Source organism: Dufourea novaeangliae, unplaced genomic scaffold (assembly GCF_001272555.1).
Source record: "Dufourea novaeangliae isolate 0120121106 unplaced genomic scaffold, ASM127255v1 scaffold115, whole genome shotgun sequence".
Classification (NCBI taxonomy): Eukaryota; Metazoa; Arthropoda; class Insecta; order Hymenoptera; family Halictidae; genus Dufourea; species Dufourea novaeangliae.
This window is the reverse complement of record NW_015373998.1, coordinates 114,956-135,544: the sequence shown is the minus strand read 5'-3', so window position 1 is coordinate 135,544 and position 20,589 is coordinate 114,956. Positions and strand designations below refer to the sequence as shown.

Here is a 20,589-nt window from a genome sequence, read left to right as displayed (position 1 = left end):
TCACCCTCCCGCAAGCTCATCCCTTCATCAACGGCCGGGGGGATCGCTCATCCACGTAAATACGGCGTGAGAAAATCGTTTAAGCTCCCGTACGGAGGATCCTTTGCGTTCTTGTTTAAGCCGAGATAAAAGAAAACAGAGAAGACGACGTCGGCCGCCGACGTCGCTCGTAAATGTGCCTTTAATGGCGGTCGTGAATGATTATCCCGCGCCACGGACTCGCGTGTTTCGTTATTTATCGTCAATTACGAACACGTGCAACATGCGGCGGAACTCTTTAAAAACTGGGCTCATCCAATTCGCGCCTTGTAAAACCCACTCTCGCCGGTCCAGTGAATAATTTCGTGACACCGGATACATTAGAGTTTTAATAGACGCGAGATTGGTTCGAGTTTTCTAGGGATCGTAGTGGATGCATTAGGAAATCGATTGTCTTAATTAGCAAGCTTCCTGACCCTTTCGTTCACAGTTGCAATCATGTGTCTACGTATTGCCAATTATGAAATAAAATACTAATATCACATGTTTTGTCATATCTGCGATTATATACAGGGTGGTTAGTTTATTTAGAACACCTTAGGAATATTTCGTTACTTTTGACGATAGAAAAAATCGTGCCAGGACAAAGTTATGAAAACATGCGATGCACAGAGTTTTCACTCTAACTCACTGTTCAGTACTTTTAAGTTTATGTGTGTTATTTTCAAAATTGTATAATCGGAAAAATGACGATTCTTAATGCACAAGTGAATGGAAAATGTACAATATCATTTTTTATGTTATACTTTGTTTTACGAGAAATTGACTTCGAAAATTTATTTGATGCGCCTGTTCTTGTGCGTGCAGTATCTAAGTAGAAACGGTGCGTAGTGGTCAGACACTTTAGCAGAAGTCTGATCAATAGCACACGTATCCGATGGATATTCGAATATAATTTTATTTCGAAAATGGAGCGTTCATTTGAATTTACATTTACATCACCCAGTTGCACTACAATTTTAAATAAAACTCACACCTTTCTTCAAGTTAATATTTTTGATTGACAGTTTTCTTCCGCTTTATAAAATCTCATAACTTTTTTCTGAAAGTAACGCCAATATAGAAAGTTCACTTTCGTGATTTATTTTCTCGATAAGAATGCTATTCTTGTGGAACATAAGTTAGATAGTGATTTTGAAACGACATAATCAAGTTCTAACATCAAGTGATAAGTACTGACATATAACTGACAATTTCGGGAGTATTTTAAGGGCTAGAGCACCGAATAAAAACCTATTAACGAACTTTTGTAGGCAGTAGAGTATTTTCAGAGTGAATATGAAAGTCAGTGTAAGTGGCTTGCTTCGTGCCAAAAATGGAAAACTGTACCTCCACGAACTAATTAATGAAAAGCTGATGGGTACTGTGACATCGATCACTCTCCTAAAAGTACCACCTTCAAGTATAATGTCTTCCGCTATTTTAAGTGTATGTTCAAATTTAATTCAAAAATTTGCTACCACGTCCTTCTCTTAACCACCACTAAAATAGTAAAAATTAAAAGTAGAAAAAATATATGAACAAAAAAGTCTGGATTAAATTCCAGTTCCCTCTTCAGATCGTTCTTCCAACAATTCCCTCCAAATTCACCTCTCGAAACATAATCCTTAAACTGCGGATGTTTATGCGTTCATATAATTTCTTAACTAGGAATATACAGCAAGATAAAAGTTTCAATAAAGTTCAAGACTAGTTGTTACTATTAACGTAATCCAGTCTCTACTAAAGAATTCAAAATTTTGTTCCATTTTAATTTTTAGATATTCCTATCTGAAATTCTGCATTTCCATAAATTTCCACACTCCAATAAACGTACCCATAGAAGCCTTAATAAGTATTCAGTTAACAGGTTAATAATCATCATCCGTCTTCATCTACATGCAACACGTCCAGAGTTCAGAAAACAAAATCGAACGTTCCTCAACTAAACTTCCCTAAAAACCACGTGATCGAATTAAGGAGTTCCCGTCGTCATGCTCGCAAAAATAGGAAACGAGCTGACGATACACCCGGGAATGGGACACGTCATCGCGTTCGCCAGTCAGAAGGGTTGGGGGGGGGGGGGGATGCGCTGTGTCCCCAAAAAGATCGCGTGCTACGGCATCGCGTAATCCAGAGGCGTCGATTCTCAGGGGCACGATATAATTTCATAATCAGAATACGAGCGGTACGGAAACGGTTTCACCGATCGCACGTGAACATCCTGCCAAGTGGTTGCCGCGCTAGGAGGATCACGTGTTAAGGAGAATGTATATAGAGGGGTGGCGAGGGGGCGCAAGGGGAGAGGAACGAAACGAATGAAACGGGTTCCCTCCCGGTAAAGGGAACCCCCGTGAACTCACGCGGCGCTAGCCAACGATATTGCAAAACAGGCAAAAGAAATTCACGAATCTGGCGTTACCCCTCTCAGGGTTGCATTATGACGCGATGCATAATGCAACATGTGCACACGCCGTCCCGTGCATCATACATAGCAATGGGGAAAAGGATATGATTCCGAAAAGGATTTCCTCTGTGTCCGTCTTCCTGGACTATCTCCTCCTTCGACGACGACGACCGTATATCTCTTTGCTGGCGATTCTTGAATTGCGATACGGGGATACCAGGCAAATAAGGTGACGGGGACCAACCGATTTCTGGCAACGGTGTCCCGGAAGACTTCTTCTGCTGGTTGTGCGAGTACTGACTGAAACACGGATTTTCTGTTTCGTTCGTCGATGACGTCGCGGTATAGGCTTCCGAATGAAGATTTAAGTGAGTATGTTGAGATGAAAAATTTTTAGCGTGATTGCCTTAGAGTTTTGGGACCTCATACGTCGACTGGACCTTCTGATATTATATGCGTATAACTCTTATAACTTTTAAAGTACAAGAGATACAAGAAATTGTTTCAAACAAACGTTTCATGGTGCAATAATCGCTATAAACTTCCTTTAATAAAATTTTGAAAATATTTTTTAAACATTTTTTAAGAACAAAAGTATTGTCAAAATGAGTGGAATATTAAGAGTAACTTATTTTATAATAAAACTAAAGGATTATTACCTTTTGTAAATAAATATTAAAAGTGACAGTTTGAAAGAGAGTAAAGCATGGACGAAGATGAAAATTGAAGAATAAATTTCGTGTGGTGGATGAAATGGTTCAGTGGCGTAGAGGAAATCTATGAAAACTGTATATTCTGGTAAGGAAGATTACAAGGTAAATTAAAAAGTGGAGGAGAAGTAACCTAAGAAAAGCTAGAAACGTAAGGTAATAAAATAGTGAACGAAATGGGGCACCTGACAGGAATACTGCTGAAGAAGAAAATTAGAGGATGTAAGAGAAGAAAATACGTTGTTCTAAAAGGTAGATTCGGATACATCGGAGGGCAACGAAAAGATATAAAAAGCGGAACGCAGGAGGAAAATAAACATCCGAATAGGAACTTCTGTTTTTGAAACGGAAAAAAAATGATACAACCGCTGAAGCGATAAAAAACTAGGTACACAATTATAAAGGACGATTGTCCCTAAAAAAAATGAAGTAAATATAGGTATAAAAATTCAAAGTTAATCTGTTATTATTCACCTGGACGTTCGTGACATATATATACTTATAAGGAAATATTCCTACGTGTAATTTTATTTTAAGTTTTTTTTACTACTCTGATTTTACTTTTGAACTAAAGTAGTCACCCTAAAGAAATTCCCATTTAACCGGAAATAAAGCCACAACTTTGTGGCACCTTCAAAAGTGGATGAAAGAGACACACAGGAAATAAAATTCCTTCAAGCAAAGACGACATTCCAGTAAATGCGGGAACGCGGAGGAAATATCAGAACTTGTAAGCGGAATATCAAAAAAGCGAAAATTTCCGCCTCGAGAGTTTGTAGGTTTAACATCGTACACGAGACACTGAAAAATGACACGTCACTCTGTTGTAGATAAGGTTCCGCCACCGGTATTCTGATGTCACGTTTTCCCAGCTTCGATTTGTTAAGTTTTCACCTGAAAACATTGAATCCCCATATAGTTTTTTCTTGGTACTCTCTGTTTGATGCTACTGGAAAGAATTGGACGATGTGGTATCGTTTTATAACTTATATAATCGATTAAATAAATTATACTGTGTAATAATTTGTTCTCCACTCTAATTTTTCCGAAAATATTAGATCTGTCAATAAGTAATCCACTATTTCTTGACGAAACAAGAATACATTTCTACGCAAGCTAAGGGTCTGTTTAATTTACATTCATAGTGATTTTACCGAATGCTACATCATTATTACTCAAAGATAGATCAAGAAGGTTTTCTCATTTTAAAATATGTCATTTCACAATTGAAAAGATTATTGAATTGTTGATATATTATTCATGTATCTAACATATCAAGACTAAATTTTATATTGAGTTGCTGTATATTTTCTATCAGTCTTTCCGAAGTTAAACAATACGTTCGAAATTATTAAGAAGTCTACGATCCAATTGAAGCACAGCGTAACATTAAATACAAACTTTTGTTGAGGACTTAAATCGTTATGTAATGTATGTCAGAAACAGTCAGAACTTTCGTGGTAGCCTAATATTACCATTCTCCGGTATAAGTTCCAGAACGTTGGGATCTAGCCCTACTCTATGAGCTACTTCAGACACCTTCTCACACTTCATCTCCGTTAGTTCCCGTATTCTGTCTCCATAGATGTCACAGTACGAGTATATGTCCTGTACAATGCAATGAAACCTGGGAAAGGGGATATAATCTGGCATTGTCACCGATGAATAGAAATGATCGAAGCTTCTATTAACGATTTTGATGCGCAAATGGAGTTTCTGTCTTCTACAATTAACAAAATTTCACATTAACGTAATAAACTCTATGCACTAACTATAATATCCCCTGAATTTTGTGCACATTTCCGTTCATGGGTATTAGGACACTTGTCGAATATGATATTGTTGTAACGAAGCGTTACAAAATTGTTGCAAGTCTGAAACAAATATTGTTTAGGGGATGTTAAAGCTTCATGGACAACACGTACGTTAATGGCAAGTAATAATGTTGTACATACTATATAATTTTTATTAGGACCAAGTGTCCTAATACTTATGAATGGCATTGTATATTCTCTAAGATTTAAATATACAGGATGGTTTGTTAATTGTATCATAATCGAGAAGTAGGTGAACCTACATGAAAACAGGTATTTAAAATGTGGAACAAAATTGTTCAATTGGACACTTGTGTTAAAAAGATCAGATTCTATACGTAGTTGTCTTTTCCCCTACACGTCTGTTTATTACTAATTCACACTACTTGAAATAACCTTTCTGATCGCTGATAGTTCTATGATATTCATTTCAGTGCACTACATAACACTGTACGATCATGTATCTATCCGTCACAAGTAGAAATACCGAGTAATAGCCAGTCACACTAGAAACTAATACTCTTATTCGTATATTAATTCTAATTCTAACTAACTCTAATTCCTCCACATCTAGTCACTTCCTTTTACCTTTTCCAATTCATAAACCAACCTCCAGCAAACAATTCGATTCCACAAACCAAGGAAAACCAACTGGTGCAGCGAAACGAAACGAAACACCAGAAGAAACACGATCCTCCCGTTACCGCAGTAAGAGGGTGAAATTATTTCGCCCATACCAACACTCCACCCATCCCCGCAAGATTAAACAGTTACAAGCGATCCCCTCGACGCGAAACTCCAATAAACCGAGCCCCGGTAACTCAATACTTATTGACACTCTCGAACCTACCTATATCTCCTCGAGACGAACGGCCAACACGCAGTTTCGGCCACATCGACGTCCTATTCCCTCCTCGTAGCCCCGTGCAAGCGTATCCGAGCTGGGAAAAGAGGGAGGGGGGAAGAGAAAGCAGACAGGGTTTGGGGGGTGAGGGAGAAAAGTCAGCGCACACAATGCGCGTGTAACATTGCTTCACTGTTTACACGCATTCCATTCACCATTGATCCTCTTTGTGCCAGCTAAGGGGATGACGGTAGTTCGGTCCCCGTTCCTATCACTCTTGGGATTGTTTATAAGACTTCCAGTGGCTGTCGCGCTTTTCAAAGTTCGCCCCCAAGCGTTACGTCTCTTTCTTCCCACTGGACTCTCTCTTTCTTCCATCTGGTCCGTCTCCTTCTTTCAGCAGGTGTTTCTCCGTCCTCCACCTGGTCTCTCGTTTCTTCCACTTGATCCGTCTGGCTTCTTCCACCTGGCCAGCCTCTTACTTTCACCTGAGCCGTTCTTTTTTTTTCACTTGGACCCTTTCTTTCTTCCACTTGATGCGTCTCCTTTCGTCTATTTGGTCCATCTCTTCCTTTCACCTAGTACGTCTCGTTGCATCCACTTGGTCCCACTCTTTCATTCACCTGATCCGTTCCTTCCCTTCACCTGGCTTGTCTCCTTCTTCCACTTGGTCCGTTTCTTTCTTCCACCTACATCATATCCTTCCTTCCAGTTGCTCCTTCTCTTTCTTCCACTTGGTTCGTTTCTTTCTTCCACCTAGTCTCTCCCCGCTTCTTCCACCTAGTTCTTCCCTTTCTTCCACTTGGTCCCTGTCTTTCTTCCACCCGGTTTGTCTCGTTTCTTCCATTTGATCCCTCTCGTTCCTTTCACTTGGTCCGTCTCGTTTCTTCCACTCGGTATCTTCCTGTCGCTGGGATCCGGCAACGGTTCGGTCTCCGTCTCTCACCCCACCGCGCCGCGGCGACCCGATGCCAGACAACAAGGGAGATTGTATGTATTACCTCGGCTGTCTGCTGCACGCTTGCCCCGGCTCTTCCCAATCTACTTTCGAACCTCGCCACGACCGATACAAGGCAACCGCGCGCGCGGCTTGCAATGCAATGCGATCAAATCGAACCCGGCCCCGGCGTGTTCTGTCACGGGGGCTTGAAATCCACCGCTACACACGGGCCGAGAGACCGACGGGTGGTACATAGAAAGGCATCCCGGTACGTGCGGTATGTGCACGTGTAACCAGCACACATCATGGATCGCTGGAAACCTCACGTTACTCTACAATCTCTCTCTCTCCCTTCTACTGTGTGCTTACATTAGTCGTTTAGTCGTGGTGCCTGAAGGCCCGCGGAATATTTGATGGAACGCGACACCGTAGTTGTGTATCCTCTTTTCGTTGAATGAAGAAGGTGATGTCGGGATGGGCATTATCTGGGGGATAATGTCGATGAGGAATGACGGATGTGATGATTTACCGAGGTTCTGGAAGCACTGATGTTGGATTAGAAGAGAGACGCGGGAGATGTGTTTACGCTTCGTCGATTTGTTTGTATCGGTTGTAATTGGATTGTAATATGGAAGATTATTAGGTGAACTGGGATAGTCTTAATAGCTTGGTAAATTTAGTATTGTATGAATGAAGGTGTCACACATTTGTACTGGTTGAATTTGGTGTATTGTCTCCTACAATATAATGGAAGAAAGTTAGGTGGTACCGTTTCAGAAATTTAGGGTGATCTTAGGTTCACTGTGCTAAAAATGTATTTTCGAAATGTTTGTTGTTCTAATATGAGCCGTTATTTTCGAAAGTGGTGCAAGTCCATTTGTAGTTAAGAAAAACATTGTTTTATTTAGAAATTATTTGGAAATATGATCATATAAGAAATTTAAATGAGTCATGAAACTTACATTTATCGTTACCAAAAAGTTCGTCAGTTTAACTTTCAGTGACGCCAAACTCATAAATTACATCGTCAGCCAATTGCCCGTATCCAATTTACTCGATCAGATAATTAAGAAAATATTGTACACACAACGAACGCATGCAATAAACGGAGATAACGCTTATTAATAAAGTTCAATTAAGTCAATCGATCGTGTTCGCGGCCATTCGCCGCAAATTCATGGTGCCACTTTATCCGACGACTTAATATTAAACCGAAGTCGTATCGCGAGAGAGATTTATTTCATCGCTAAACAGACTTTATGCGTGACCATCCCCCCCCCCCACCGTTCGGTTTGTCGATAACCCCGTCGATCGACAAAGCTAAATTAAATTCGTTCATTGTCCATTCAGTTTTTAATGGAATTTCTCTCGATTTCGTTATAAAGTGATTTCATGGTTACGTCCCAGCGGACCTTTCATCCCTTTAATTAAAGCAAAAGTAATTAGAAGCTCGCTACGTGTTAGTATAAATACCGTTTTACGCATCACGGCTGAATTTCATAACTTCGAACATTGATTTATAACCGTCCGATCGGTTTATTGCGTCACAAGGTATCTGAATTTAATTATTCGTAAGGCGCGTCGAATGATGACCCGTCTAAATAGAATTACCGAAGGCCACCGGACTGACAGTTTGATTGATCGGTTCTTTAAAGTAGCGCCAGGCGTGATCATTAAAAACCCTACATCTAAAAATATCGAAAAATTAACTTCTTTTTATAAATAACTTATTTCTTTTTTCCTAGAGAAGAGTATTTTTCGTAATAAACGCTGATTAGGTCTCAAAGTTGATTGGGAAATATGTTTACGGAAAAAATTTGTGGGAATTTAAAATTATCCAAATCCATCATCTAAAGTTGAGAGAGAAAAAGGTTTCTTCTTTAACAACAGATAAATATAAAAAGAAACTGAATTCGGACTGAAGTTCAGGCTTGATTTTACACTCAATTTCAGAAAACTGCTTTTAATACTTATTGTTATATGACAAAAACCATAAAATTCCAAAAACGCGTATCCCTTATTTCGGACCATAGTTCACACCCAAACATTTAGATAAATATCAATCAACATTTAGCAAGAAAATTAACCAAAAGAACTAAAATTTTTACTATTATTTAAACAATTGATTTTTAAAGAAAATTATTTTTGTGTTGAATTCTCAATTCAAAAACACAATTTATAAAATAAACTTTTTTCTCCATACCCTCTAGTTCCGGATATATTCCAAGAAATATGTTTTCCACCCTTAACTTTGAAGGCTGTTTTCACCCCTTCAAGACTGACAATAAAAAAAATATGTATGATACATTTTTCCGTAAATTATCTCTCGTACAACTTGCATTAAAATCAACGTGTGTGGGTTCGATGTGTTCCCTTGATCACCCCTTGATCATCCCCTTGATCACTATTAAGAGATTGTTGAAGAATTGGATAAAAGACGGATTTGTAAAACTCTGGAATCAAATACAACAAATGTTTTATATGCTCTACGTTTATATGAATTTTTTGATAAATCATTTCATATACACGACACTTTCATGGAGTCCTATTTTTTTGAAATTGTTAAAGCAACCGGTTACGGTTAAATAAACTATTAGAGCCGTGCGTGAAGAACAAATACTCTCTCTTTTGATTTTGAATACATTTGCAATATAATAAGATTTCTCCAACGCAGCCGACAAGCCTGCGCACACAATAAAATTTTCATACGCAGAAACATCTCGGCAGAACGACGTACGTGGACCATATTTCCTCAAAATAATAGTGCGCACGTTTGTTCTTTAAATTACACGAAAGAGTCCGCGGCTAAAAATAATGTTCGTTGATGCAACGATAACGAGAACCATATTCGAGGGATCGCAGGAACGTATTTACTTCGTGCTCCGTTTTAAATATTTTTTAATTACATATTCTGCGTGACTGAAATAGTTCCACGATAATTATAGTAGTAAATTACGTCGAAGAGGGAATTACTGTTTTGGTGGAAACGAAAGGCAACAGTTAGTATAAGAACAATAGGAAATAATTAGTATCCTATATTATAAGTATATTAATAAGTATTCAAAATCTTCTGTCACAACAAACAAAGTTTCTTCAATAGAAAATTCAGAAATTAATGGTTGGAAAAGTAAATTAGAAATTCACGATTGTGTACAACTGAAGAATTCGCGAAGTTACTTATTTTATTTGAGCTATTTGTCTATGCGTAAAGTTTATAGGAAATATAGAAAAAAACAGAGAAGTAGTAAAAACTTAGTTCTACTTAGTAATTAGTATTTTTATCATTTTTGTCTCTTTTTTAAAAATGCACTATCTAACCTCCATTTTATGACCCTCTAACTTCAATTCCTTCTGCAATTGTACACTTGGAGAAAATGTTTATTTCAGTGATTATTGAAGATGTCCTATCGTCATTTCTAATTAGAAGCTACTAAATATACAGTTTTTCTGAAAGATTCCATAAGTCAAATGAGAACAGAACCTGTCTTGACTATAACGCCTAATCGTCTAACCTAAAGAAAGATCTCTAAAAGAATCAATCAATCTATACAAAATCCTAACAATTTCAACACACACTATCAAGACAAGGTAACCTTGCGCAACAAACCTACAAAATTTAAAACAAACTAAAAAAAAAAAACAAAACGAACACTCTCAATCCAAAATCTATTCCCTTGAACATCGCCTCTCTAACACACACACCTGAACTCAACAACTCCAAACCTCGATTACTAATTCCGATTTAAAATCTCGATCTACCAAATCGTCGAACTGCACCGAACATTATCCATCCGTTCGAACTGTTCAACTTCGAGCATCCAGGAACATATGCTCCCGCGAAGGAAAAAAAACCCGGCCTCGTAACTTTAATTGTTTTCGAACATGGAACGGCAGTTTCCCGAGAGCGATGAAGAAGATGGTTTTCTGGGCCGAGGTGAAGAAGTAAAACTTGCAGATGCGTTAGAGCCCGAAAAACGTATCCGCCGAGCGGTCTAACGAACGTATACTTTCCCCGGCTACTTTTTTTACCCTCTTTCTCCCTTTCCACCCCTTTTTCTTGTTCTCCCACGTAGCGCGGAGAAAGCAATGCGCGGTACTGACCCTTCGAGCTGAAACCCAATTCAGTTCTGGACCGCAGTTATCCGATTATCGCTATATACCCAGCCTGTTGGAAGTCTCGTCGTGGTTGTCGATGGTGGTGGTGGTGAAGGTGGCCGTGATAGCGGAAAGACGCTGGGGTGTTGGTGTTCCAGGGCTGCTTCAAGGTAGGATACATCTCGTGAAAGGAACCGAGCGATTAATCACGTTTTACTAGACTCCGTAGCCCAGCGAACCAATTTGCCCGGAAAGGTCGTTGTTTTCAGATAAGGAAGCGCGGAGAAAGACCATAGGAAGGAGATGGTAGACTTGGCCAGTGGAACAATCGACGGGTCCGACGGGTGATCCGTAGTATGGACAAACAATCTTATCTACCGGAGCAAAAGATAGGACGCCCAATTTCTACTCTCCCTGTCTCAGCCGTGTGTGTGTATCATCTTCCCACGTTTCGTATCCTTTCTTCGTTCCACGTCGCTGTTCCCTTGCTGTCGCCTTTCACCCCCTATCCCCTTTCTATTCTCGATGCAGCCAGGGACTCAAATCTCTGTTGGTGCTCCGATGGATCTTGTTGCATTGGATGTTCAGGCGAGAGCTACAACATCCTTCCTCGTACGTGGGCACATCTTATCGGCTTTGGGCGATGCTTGCCGATAAGTATGTGCTTGTACGTTATGACGGAAGTGTCAAATGGATGGAGCAGGGGAACAGGAAATATGCTTACTCATTTTTTTTTATGGGGAACCGTGATAGTAGTCAGAGTTTGTTCGTTTTACTACTTATTTTCATGGTTGGGACTTTTTTGGGTTTTTGATTAATCCCTTCGCACCGATGGACGAGATATTTCGCCACGTGATTTCGTTCATGGTATGCTTTCACGAGATCGTCCAAAGCATATCATGAACGAAATCACGTGGCGAGATATCTCGTCCACCGGTACGAAGGGGTTAACACTAGATTGACCAATGATAAACGCATATGTTTATCGATCGATCGATAAATATGGCAAACTTTTGAAAATATACAAATTTATTAATTAATTAATTTGTTTTATGTCGTATCGTAATAAAAGTTGTAGAAGATCTGAGAAAATGTATTGTTATAATATTTTAATCATCGTTGTAAGAGTGTATTGGCAAGTCATTTTGGAAGGACAGTATATTCTAAAGAAATTCGTTCCAAAACGCATTCAAAGATAAGTAGAGGGTCTATCTGGACTTAGGTACCGTCGCCTATTCGATCATCAGAAACGTTCGGCTTTTGAGGGTTAAGTACATTAGTCCATCTGTTATATAAATGTGAAATCAAAAATGAGAATAATTCATATATATTATAATTGAATAACAAGAAAATGGATACCTTTAATTCGATTGAAATTTCCGTGAAGAGAATAGCGACTTGCCAACCAATAAGAGCGATTGCCAAACGACGTGAACTGCTCTATAATGTCTAACTTCAGCTATCAAATTTCACGACCGTACGGGGGAAATACTACAATTACTTGACCAATTTATGATAATTGAGATAGAATTTAAACATTCAGAGTATCAATATGACGAAAGTCTGTTTAAAAATATTTCAAGAATTCAACTTCAATAATTCCTGTTTTATCAAATTAATTCCAGTACCTACTATTTAAATATCGTTCTCATGTATTGGAGTTGATTTAAAACGGAACATACATTTTTACATGAGATATTTAGGGAAGTAGGCGCGTTTGAAGAACAATTATATTACCATTGTTCTAGAAAGTCATCGCTCCCCTCTTTACAGCAATTTGTTAAATAGTTCCACTGCAACTTGTTACGACGTAAATACTCGTGGCCCGTGTTTACGAGCGAACGTAGCATTTAGTCCAAGTACTTGCTCAGGAGTAATTTGTGGATTCAGTCGACCATAAATTCCACAGTCCTAATACTGATTGCAATATGATGTTGACATAAGACACGCGATATTAGATATTGTATGTATAGACAGATGAGAATTTTGAATTAATCTGCAGTCGGACCACGTTTATGAACACGTAAAGCGTCAAGGGCAGTATGTTGAGTTGTGTTTGATCGTTATTCTAATAACGTTGATCACTTCGAATTCATATACTAGTTATAGACGAAATGAAAAACTGCTAAGACGAAAATAAAGAATATTTAACGATTGATATTAAATGTAAAAATTAATGCATATTATAATATTTCTGAATTTTGAATTAAGGGATAATGTGAAATGATCATTATAGTGTAATTATAGTTACCACTATATAACCTACAGCACATACCCAGTCCTGTTGAGGTTATTACAAATGTAATTTATTATTACAATATAATCAGTAACAATAGAAGTATTAAAGACATGAATACAATGATGCATTCAGGTTCGGACTACTGCAATGTGATTCGCTTTATCCAATCAATGAATATCGAATGAAAGCTGAATTAATTATTACAATAAAAAAGTATATTCCTCAGTTCATAGCTAAACAGTTATACTGAATCCTACAACAATCAGAATCTTCCCCGATAAAACTAGAAGTTTTATTAAAAAACCTAAGAAAAACCAGTTAAATATACTGTTTCAGCAAATTCGATGACACTAATCTCATCTATCAGTTAGATACATGTGCAGCGATCATCACAGAATTTTGTCGAAAGAGGAAGTTTCAGCTCTCATCGCTCAAACTATATTATGAACTAGGTCAGCAGATCTTATCCCGTGAATGCAGTGAAAAACGTACTAACTTTGAAGCCTGACAGTAACGCATAATCACACAAGTTTTGATTAAAATTGAAGAATAGCAGCAGGACCTCTGTTGATTATCATTGTCTTTTTCTAAAACAGAATACATCTAAACTATCTAAAACATATGCATTAACCCCGATTACTTTCTAGTTAAGGAACGCTCAAATCAATTTGTCCTCTAACAATTTTCCGACTAAATCGTATTTTCACTGATTTTCGTTCAACGAGTAGCACCACCTTGTTGTCCTCCGCTAAAGATTCAATTTATCTTGATCCTTTCGAAAACTTACATAGCTGGTTATACCCATAACAGACTTTATCCCCCCGATAGAACGTTCTCGACACCCGGCGTAACTAAATCCGCCCGTAACTCTATTCGAGCGTTGGTCTGGCTTTGAGCCAATGAGCCGGGGCCTGGACGACAAAACTTATTTAATTATTTTTCTATCAACCCCTGGCTCGTGGCTTGCCCCGCTCGCGCGCACTTGTGATGTGAACAGGTGAGAGCCAGTTACCGCAAACTTGTTTAATTATTCCCGTACCAAACAATTAAACCGGGCGTTTCGTGGCAACCTTTATTCTCGGGAGAATGCCTGGACGCCTCATCGGGAGAGGTGGACGGAAAGAGTACCTAATTTAATTTTTTTTTTCGCTTGAAAATTTCCTGTTAGATATAATAGCAGTTGATTATGGAAACAAGTTCGACGTGTATTTATGAATATTATTTGATTCAATATCTGATTGTAAAATTTCTTCTATTGGGTTTGATCAGTTCTCATGGTAATTATTTGCTTCTCAAATAATTTTTTAAAATTAGTATATACCTACTCTGAATTAGATCACTGAACTAGATTAGTAAACATTGAAAGTAATCGAGTGTCGAATAATTTCATGTATTAGCTATATGCTTCGACAAGGAACATTCTGTTTGAAATGGTTAACCCTTTCAATGTTGATTAAAATGATGGTGTGCTGCAATAGAAAGGTGTATTTCTTGTATGATTGAAAACGTAATAACGAATAATTATTTGCCAATAACTGTTATTCATACATTTCGTCCATCTAAGAATCGTTAAAAATAAAATATAGAACTCGTTGCATCCGATGAAATTTTTGTCGTTTACCGTATGTCACACATCACTATATGCTATGAATGCATAAAATCCGCAGTCAATGACTCAATTTGATAAGAACTTATCCATTCAAATGGATCCTTCTTCGATTACAAATCTCCTGTTCAGAATAAATCATAATCATTCAAACTTTCCACTTCAAAATTGACATTTACTCTTCAACAACCTAACACCTTTCCTCCCTGTGTCTTTCCCATTTGTCATTTCCATTTCTTTTTACAAATCATTACAAAACCGAATAGTTAAATCGACGGTTTCCCGAACGTTCCACGACGATCCCTCCAGGATTCGTGCTCGAATTCCCATGGAAAGGGCCACATGAAAGGATATGCCCGCGGGACTGATTCGGCCGCAGATCCTCGACGTCTCCGTTGAAGAGACGAAGGTTCGTGCGCCACCGGAAACGGTAAATTAATTCGCGAACGACAACCCCAGTCGCTTCTACTCGCTTTCACCGTATAAACATCAGAGCCAGAAGTTGACCGGCGCGCGACGTTCCTGTTTGGTTCCCAGGGGAAGGGGGGGGGAGCCATATCCGGCGTTATTCGCCTAACCGCTCCCCCACCCCCACAACCCCTCCCAATGGTACACGTATTTGGCACCGCTTCTCCGTCGTCGCATCTGCATCGGACGTCACCGGCACAACGGATTTTCGTATACCGAACTGTGTCGATCGCAATCTGTGAACTGCGACGCGAGCTGATACCCAATTCCCAGCCCTCCGGGGCCCCGGCGATCTGCGAAATTAGGGAGCTAACTGATTTTCCACGGCAGACGAACACACGCTTCGCCGATTGCGTTCCAATTTCGAGATGCACGCGCGCGTGCGCACAAATCTGCGGGATCAACTACTGCGATGGATCGTTCCGTCTTTCCACCCCCTTTTGCAGGATTTCTTCGTCTTAACAGATTGCTGACTGCGCGAAAAGATTCGGTTACACGGATATAGAGGGTGTCTCAATTATGTGTGACCCTCAGGTGTCTGTTTTAATTGTGAAAACACAAAACGTATTTTATATCTAATTTGAATTATATTAAGTTATCAGTATCCTGCGGGCGTTGTTTTTTCTGATGTTGCTTGTTCTTGAAGTTTTCAAGGTCATCAATGTTTTTTTCTTTCAAAGAACTAGTTTTTTGTAGCGCATCGCGTAGCAGGTGAAAAAATACATTTAGATATGTACTGGTCACAGTCACTTTAATATGATGTTCGTACGAAATTATAGCGATCAAAACATTCAAACTCGTTTTCCCTAAAATCGTGATTTTTGAGTTAAGTCGTTATTGCAGCAAATGAGCAACAGTAATCAAATATTCCTTATAGAGCATGTATTTATGGCCCGAAGAGAAATCAATCGGTATTGTAATTACACATAAAAGATCACTCGAATGCATTGCGACGCTTTTTCGCCCATAGAAAGCTTAAAAGCTTAAAATCGCGGATATCGATTTTGATGAAACGACACACACAGACATACACACACATATGTGGATAGATGGCCCATTTTACTAATCTGCCCGAACAAAAGACCTTTGTCTTTTATCCAACAGACTAAACGCTACACAGTGGCGATGAAACGCAAATATAGACGTATATCCCGTTAGAATGTATAAAAGTTTGCAATTAAGTTTAGTTCGATTGTTTCGACCTAATAACGTTGTCCATTGTACTATGTACAAAGGGAGTAATAGTCATGTTCAACTCTTATACTCGTTTTTCCCAGTCATCCTTTCCCTTCCTACTTAAAATCGAGCCAACCATTTCTACATTTTACATTTCCATCACTCTTAGAATGCTCTTAGTTATAATTGATACACAGGTGTGAACACAAGATCTTCATTAATTATATTAATTTAGTGACATTCTGTATTCGAAGAAAGGGTTAAAAAATCTCGTTGAGTGTTGAAGTGGTCAAACTATTTTTTAGTCAAAATGTTAGGTAATTTATAATTACTAAATATAAAGATTTTAATAAGTTTTAATGCTGTAACTTCAATATTAATTCTGTCATAAAACTTGAACATTTTGTCATTGTATTATAAAATATCGACGAAGAGATAATAGATGCTATTAAACATTAACGAGTACGAAAGACTCCAAGTATCTGAAAAATATGTATCTAAATATTTGTCACACATCTACAAGCAATAACAAATATAATTATTATTAGGTGTTTGAATCTCGTAATTGGCTATTATATTCAAAGAGTATTTCCTACAGCTAATAATAAGTCTCTATCAATCCTATATCGAGACAGACTCGACATTCAATTAATATAATCACTATGTACTCTGGTCTATGGTATATTTATTATTGTTCCAGTATGTAAATACTAACTTAATCGTTCTTAAATATCACGAATATCTTACCAGACCAAAGCATTAAAATATACGTGAACTGTATTACGCAAGTGCGAAAATAAAATACCAAAAACTCTTTGAACCCCACAAGGTTAACACTGCACCCCATAGCAAATATAAAACGTCGTTCAATGATCCAAGAATACAGCAAAAAAGAATTTTCGATTCCGAAAAATACAGAACCATCACACATTTCCGCCATTCATAAACTAACACTACATTAACTTCCCATTTTTTAAATCATTACGTTGACCATATCCCGCTTTAACACACACCAATAACAATGAAACATTCGTTTCGTCGTCAAAACGACGCGTTACACCGAAAATAGTATCAGAACATCAAGATATTCTCTTACTCACCGATTGGCACGTTGACAGCAAAGAGAAAGACAAGAGCGCGATGGCAGAGCATTGTGCACTGCATGGAAAACGCGATGAATCGTCCGTCGATGGAACCAGCTGCTCCTTTTATCTACTTAACCCTGTCATCTTTCGCGGGCACGTCGGTTTCCACTCTCCTGGCGCATAGCATGCCTGAAAGACAAATGGAAAAAAAAATTCACAACCGGTTAATCGTAGCCTGCCACTTTCCCAGTTGTTCGTAGATCTGTCGTAAGGGTTTCACGGGTAGTAGGGGAGTTGGGGGTTGTTTTGAATGAACGGACAGAAGGATACCCGCCACTCCACGTCACCAGCTCCGCTTTATCGGCCGTTTCCACCGAGCGAACTTTCGACTCGTGCACCCCTGCGTCGCAAAACTGACTACCACTACTACTACTACTATATCGTTATATGGAGACGAGTCTGACGCTCCTCCTCGTTGACGTTCGACCGTGTTCTCGAGAACTTGCCTAATAGGCCGGTCAAAGGCGAACACCGGATGATGTTACAGGACGAGGAAGAGAACAGATGCCCTGACGTTGGAATGTATGCTTCGACACATTTTCTGACTATACTTGGTTGGACAAGATATATAGCAAATTCTTCGAAAGTTCTTTGGTAACTAGAACTACGTACTTCATGGGTTTGGACTACCCTTGCTATGGAAATTTCAAATGGATAGGCTTCGAAGGCTGTTCGGGACTATAGGAACTGTCTACATTCTATTGTATTTTTGGTTAGTCTCATTGGGTAATGTGTTTTTCTCTGTTTGTTGCATTGAACACTAAAATGTCGATTTTCTTTGTAAGGTAACATCAACTGCCACTGTCACAACTGGATTATTGAAGTTTATGTAACTTAGCCATTTTAGACGCTATTATATCAAAATTATAACTCAATATTCTAACCAAGAAGATTGACTGTTGTTCTCAAGCTGACTAAAGTCAGCCCTAAAAAAACCCTTTTCATCAGGTTCACTACATATCTAGATTCGTACACATCGACACTATTTCCAGGACCTGCAGCACGGCCAATAAATTTCAAGTTGAAGTACACTTTGTTCTCTGCTTCAGCTAGTGTAATAAGGAAAACATTGTACCGCACACTATGCAGAAATGAGAATCAGGCTGACCTATAAAGAGCTGGTCTGATTGGCTATAGTATAATTTCCTCCTTATAGATGACCTCTTAAAATTGAATAATTTTCACAATATTATAAACACAGAATTTAACAAAATATAGTGGATTACTTATTGGCACACCTAATATTGAGTCTACACTCGTGAATTTTCGATAGAGTGGTATCTAGAAGTCACGGCTTAACATAGGTACTATATTCATCAAACAGATCGTATTGTTTTACATTCAACACCCAGGAATTCATACAACTTACGGACTGACCTAATTCCAGTACCGTTCATGGCACATTGCACGCGTGTTCCGTATAAAACACCGAGCGGAAATTAAAAACAACGGGGAAACATTATAGAGAGCTCGGCTTTATTAAACGTATAAATGTCAGATAAACACAGGTTTATCGTTTCCCACCGATAATTTCCAACCGGACAGCAGATACGCACGTTGAGCTGTCGAATGTATCACGTTCGATAAAACGAAAAGCTGTAATACAGGAGTATTATATAAATTATTATACGCGAATGGCGTTTCGTAAGCGTCGGTTCGGTAGTCCGCGAGCCATGGAACGCGATTCCGCCTCGTATTGCAGAATTGTTAATTTTCCGTGCACTGGCAGCTCGTGTATTCGCGAGTATCGCGTTCCACGCGGTGCGCGCCATTGATCAGATCCGCGACCTTTCCGTCCGGCGAGACGGTTTAATCGACAATAAAGCATTTCTAATAACAATCCATCAAGCACAGGAAGCCTAAACACTAGCCGTCGTTAAATTTCGATCCGTTCATCTGTATCGATTTACGGATCAGACGGTAAATCATTAATTAGTCGCGTCGGTCGTCACTAATTTGCTTAAATCAGCAAATACGACAGTATTTCAGATTGCTTTTTATATCCTTTTCTCGATACTTAATACGATTTAAATCAGCTAGTGTACTATTCCACAATAGTCCGTCGCAGGAACAAAAATAAAAAACAATCGTGAGTCATAAAAAATCGCATACGGGTACGTATGTAAGTCGCTTCAAATAAGCTTCCGGCGCGCAGTGTGACGGTAGATTACGCATTTTGTAAAATGAGCACGACGAGGGGAAGAAAAATGTAGTTAAACGTGAAACGTAAAGCGCGACGCGCGGTTGTACATAACCGGGCGGTGCTTGTTCGTCGTCGCGCCGGCGAAATTATTTAAATTGTAGTTGTACGCTCTAACTACAAATAAATTACACGGTAAAATGTGTCGCGTGTCGACAAATATAATACCCCGTGAAACGCGGTAACTCCGTGTACGTTGGGTACATTATAGCCTGGAACGAAAAAGGGGAGGCGGCGGGGGGCTAAAGCTAACATCATTCTGTTGTTTACAGCATTGTATCTGATAAGAAAAAAAGACAGGCCCATGGAAAGCATGTAGCTTGCATGTACCAATGAAAATTTCGAAATGAAATTGCCATTCCTATTTTAGAAATAATAACTTAGAAAACATTAGATTCAATTACATTTTATATGATTCATTTTTGTATATTATATATGTCATTATTATTAATTTCTTTCATATTTATATTTACTGCTTTTATGGCTGGTACAATGGTGGAATTTTCGATTTTATAAAATATCTAGATGTGGTAGATAAACTTGCTTTCTTAGGTTTGTAGTAGAGAAAGAGGTAATTGAGGGGCTGGTAACAAAAACTACCCTTGCCAAATGTTTCGGTTCTTGTGATAATATGAATATGATATGCATGATGAATACTAATATTTCGATCTCACCAGTTACTGGTACAATCCCACAGAAAAAGAAGATAGGTACCTATATACAGATTCCAAAAATATTACAAAATTGAAAGGTGCACTTCTTTCCAATTACGATCTCTTTCATCCTGAGCCCGTCAACCAAATATTCCAAAAATATTGAAAAATTAAAACGATCATCACTTTCCAATTACGATCTCTTTCATCCATGAATATTTTCGTGTTAAGGGCAAACCTCGTGAAAAAAAGAAGTGCTGAAAACCGTTAACAT

General features: G+C 38.6%; 1 protein-coding gene across 1 annotated transcript in view; it reads right to left on the bottom strand.

Moving 5' to 3' along the window:
• LOC107188070 (lachesin-like) overlaps positions 1 to 17,481 on the bottom strand; it is a 133,475-nt gene extending 115,994 nt beyond the window's left edge. Inside the window, exon 1 of the mRNA XM_015576314.1 lies at positions 17,418 to 17,481. Within this exon, the coding sequence (XP_015431800.1) occupies positions 17,418 to 17,481 (64 nt within the window). The remainder of the gene's footprint in view (positions 1 to 17,417) is intronic.
• Positions 17,482 to 20,589: the final 3,108 nt, after the last annotated feature.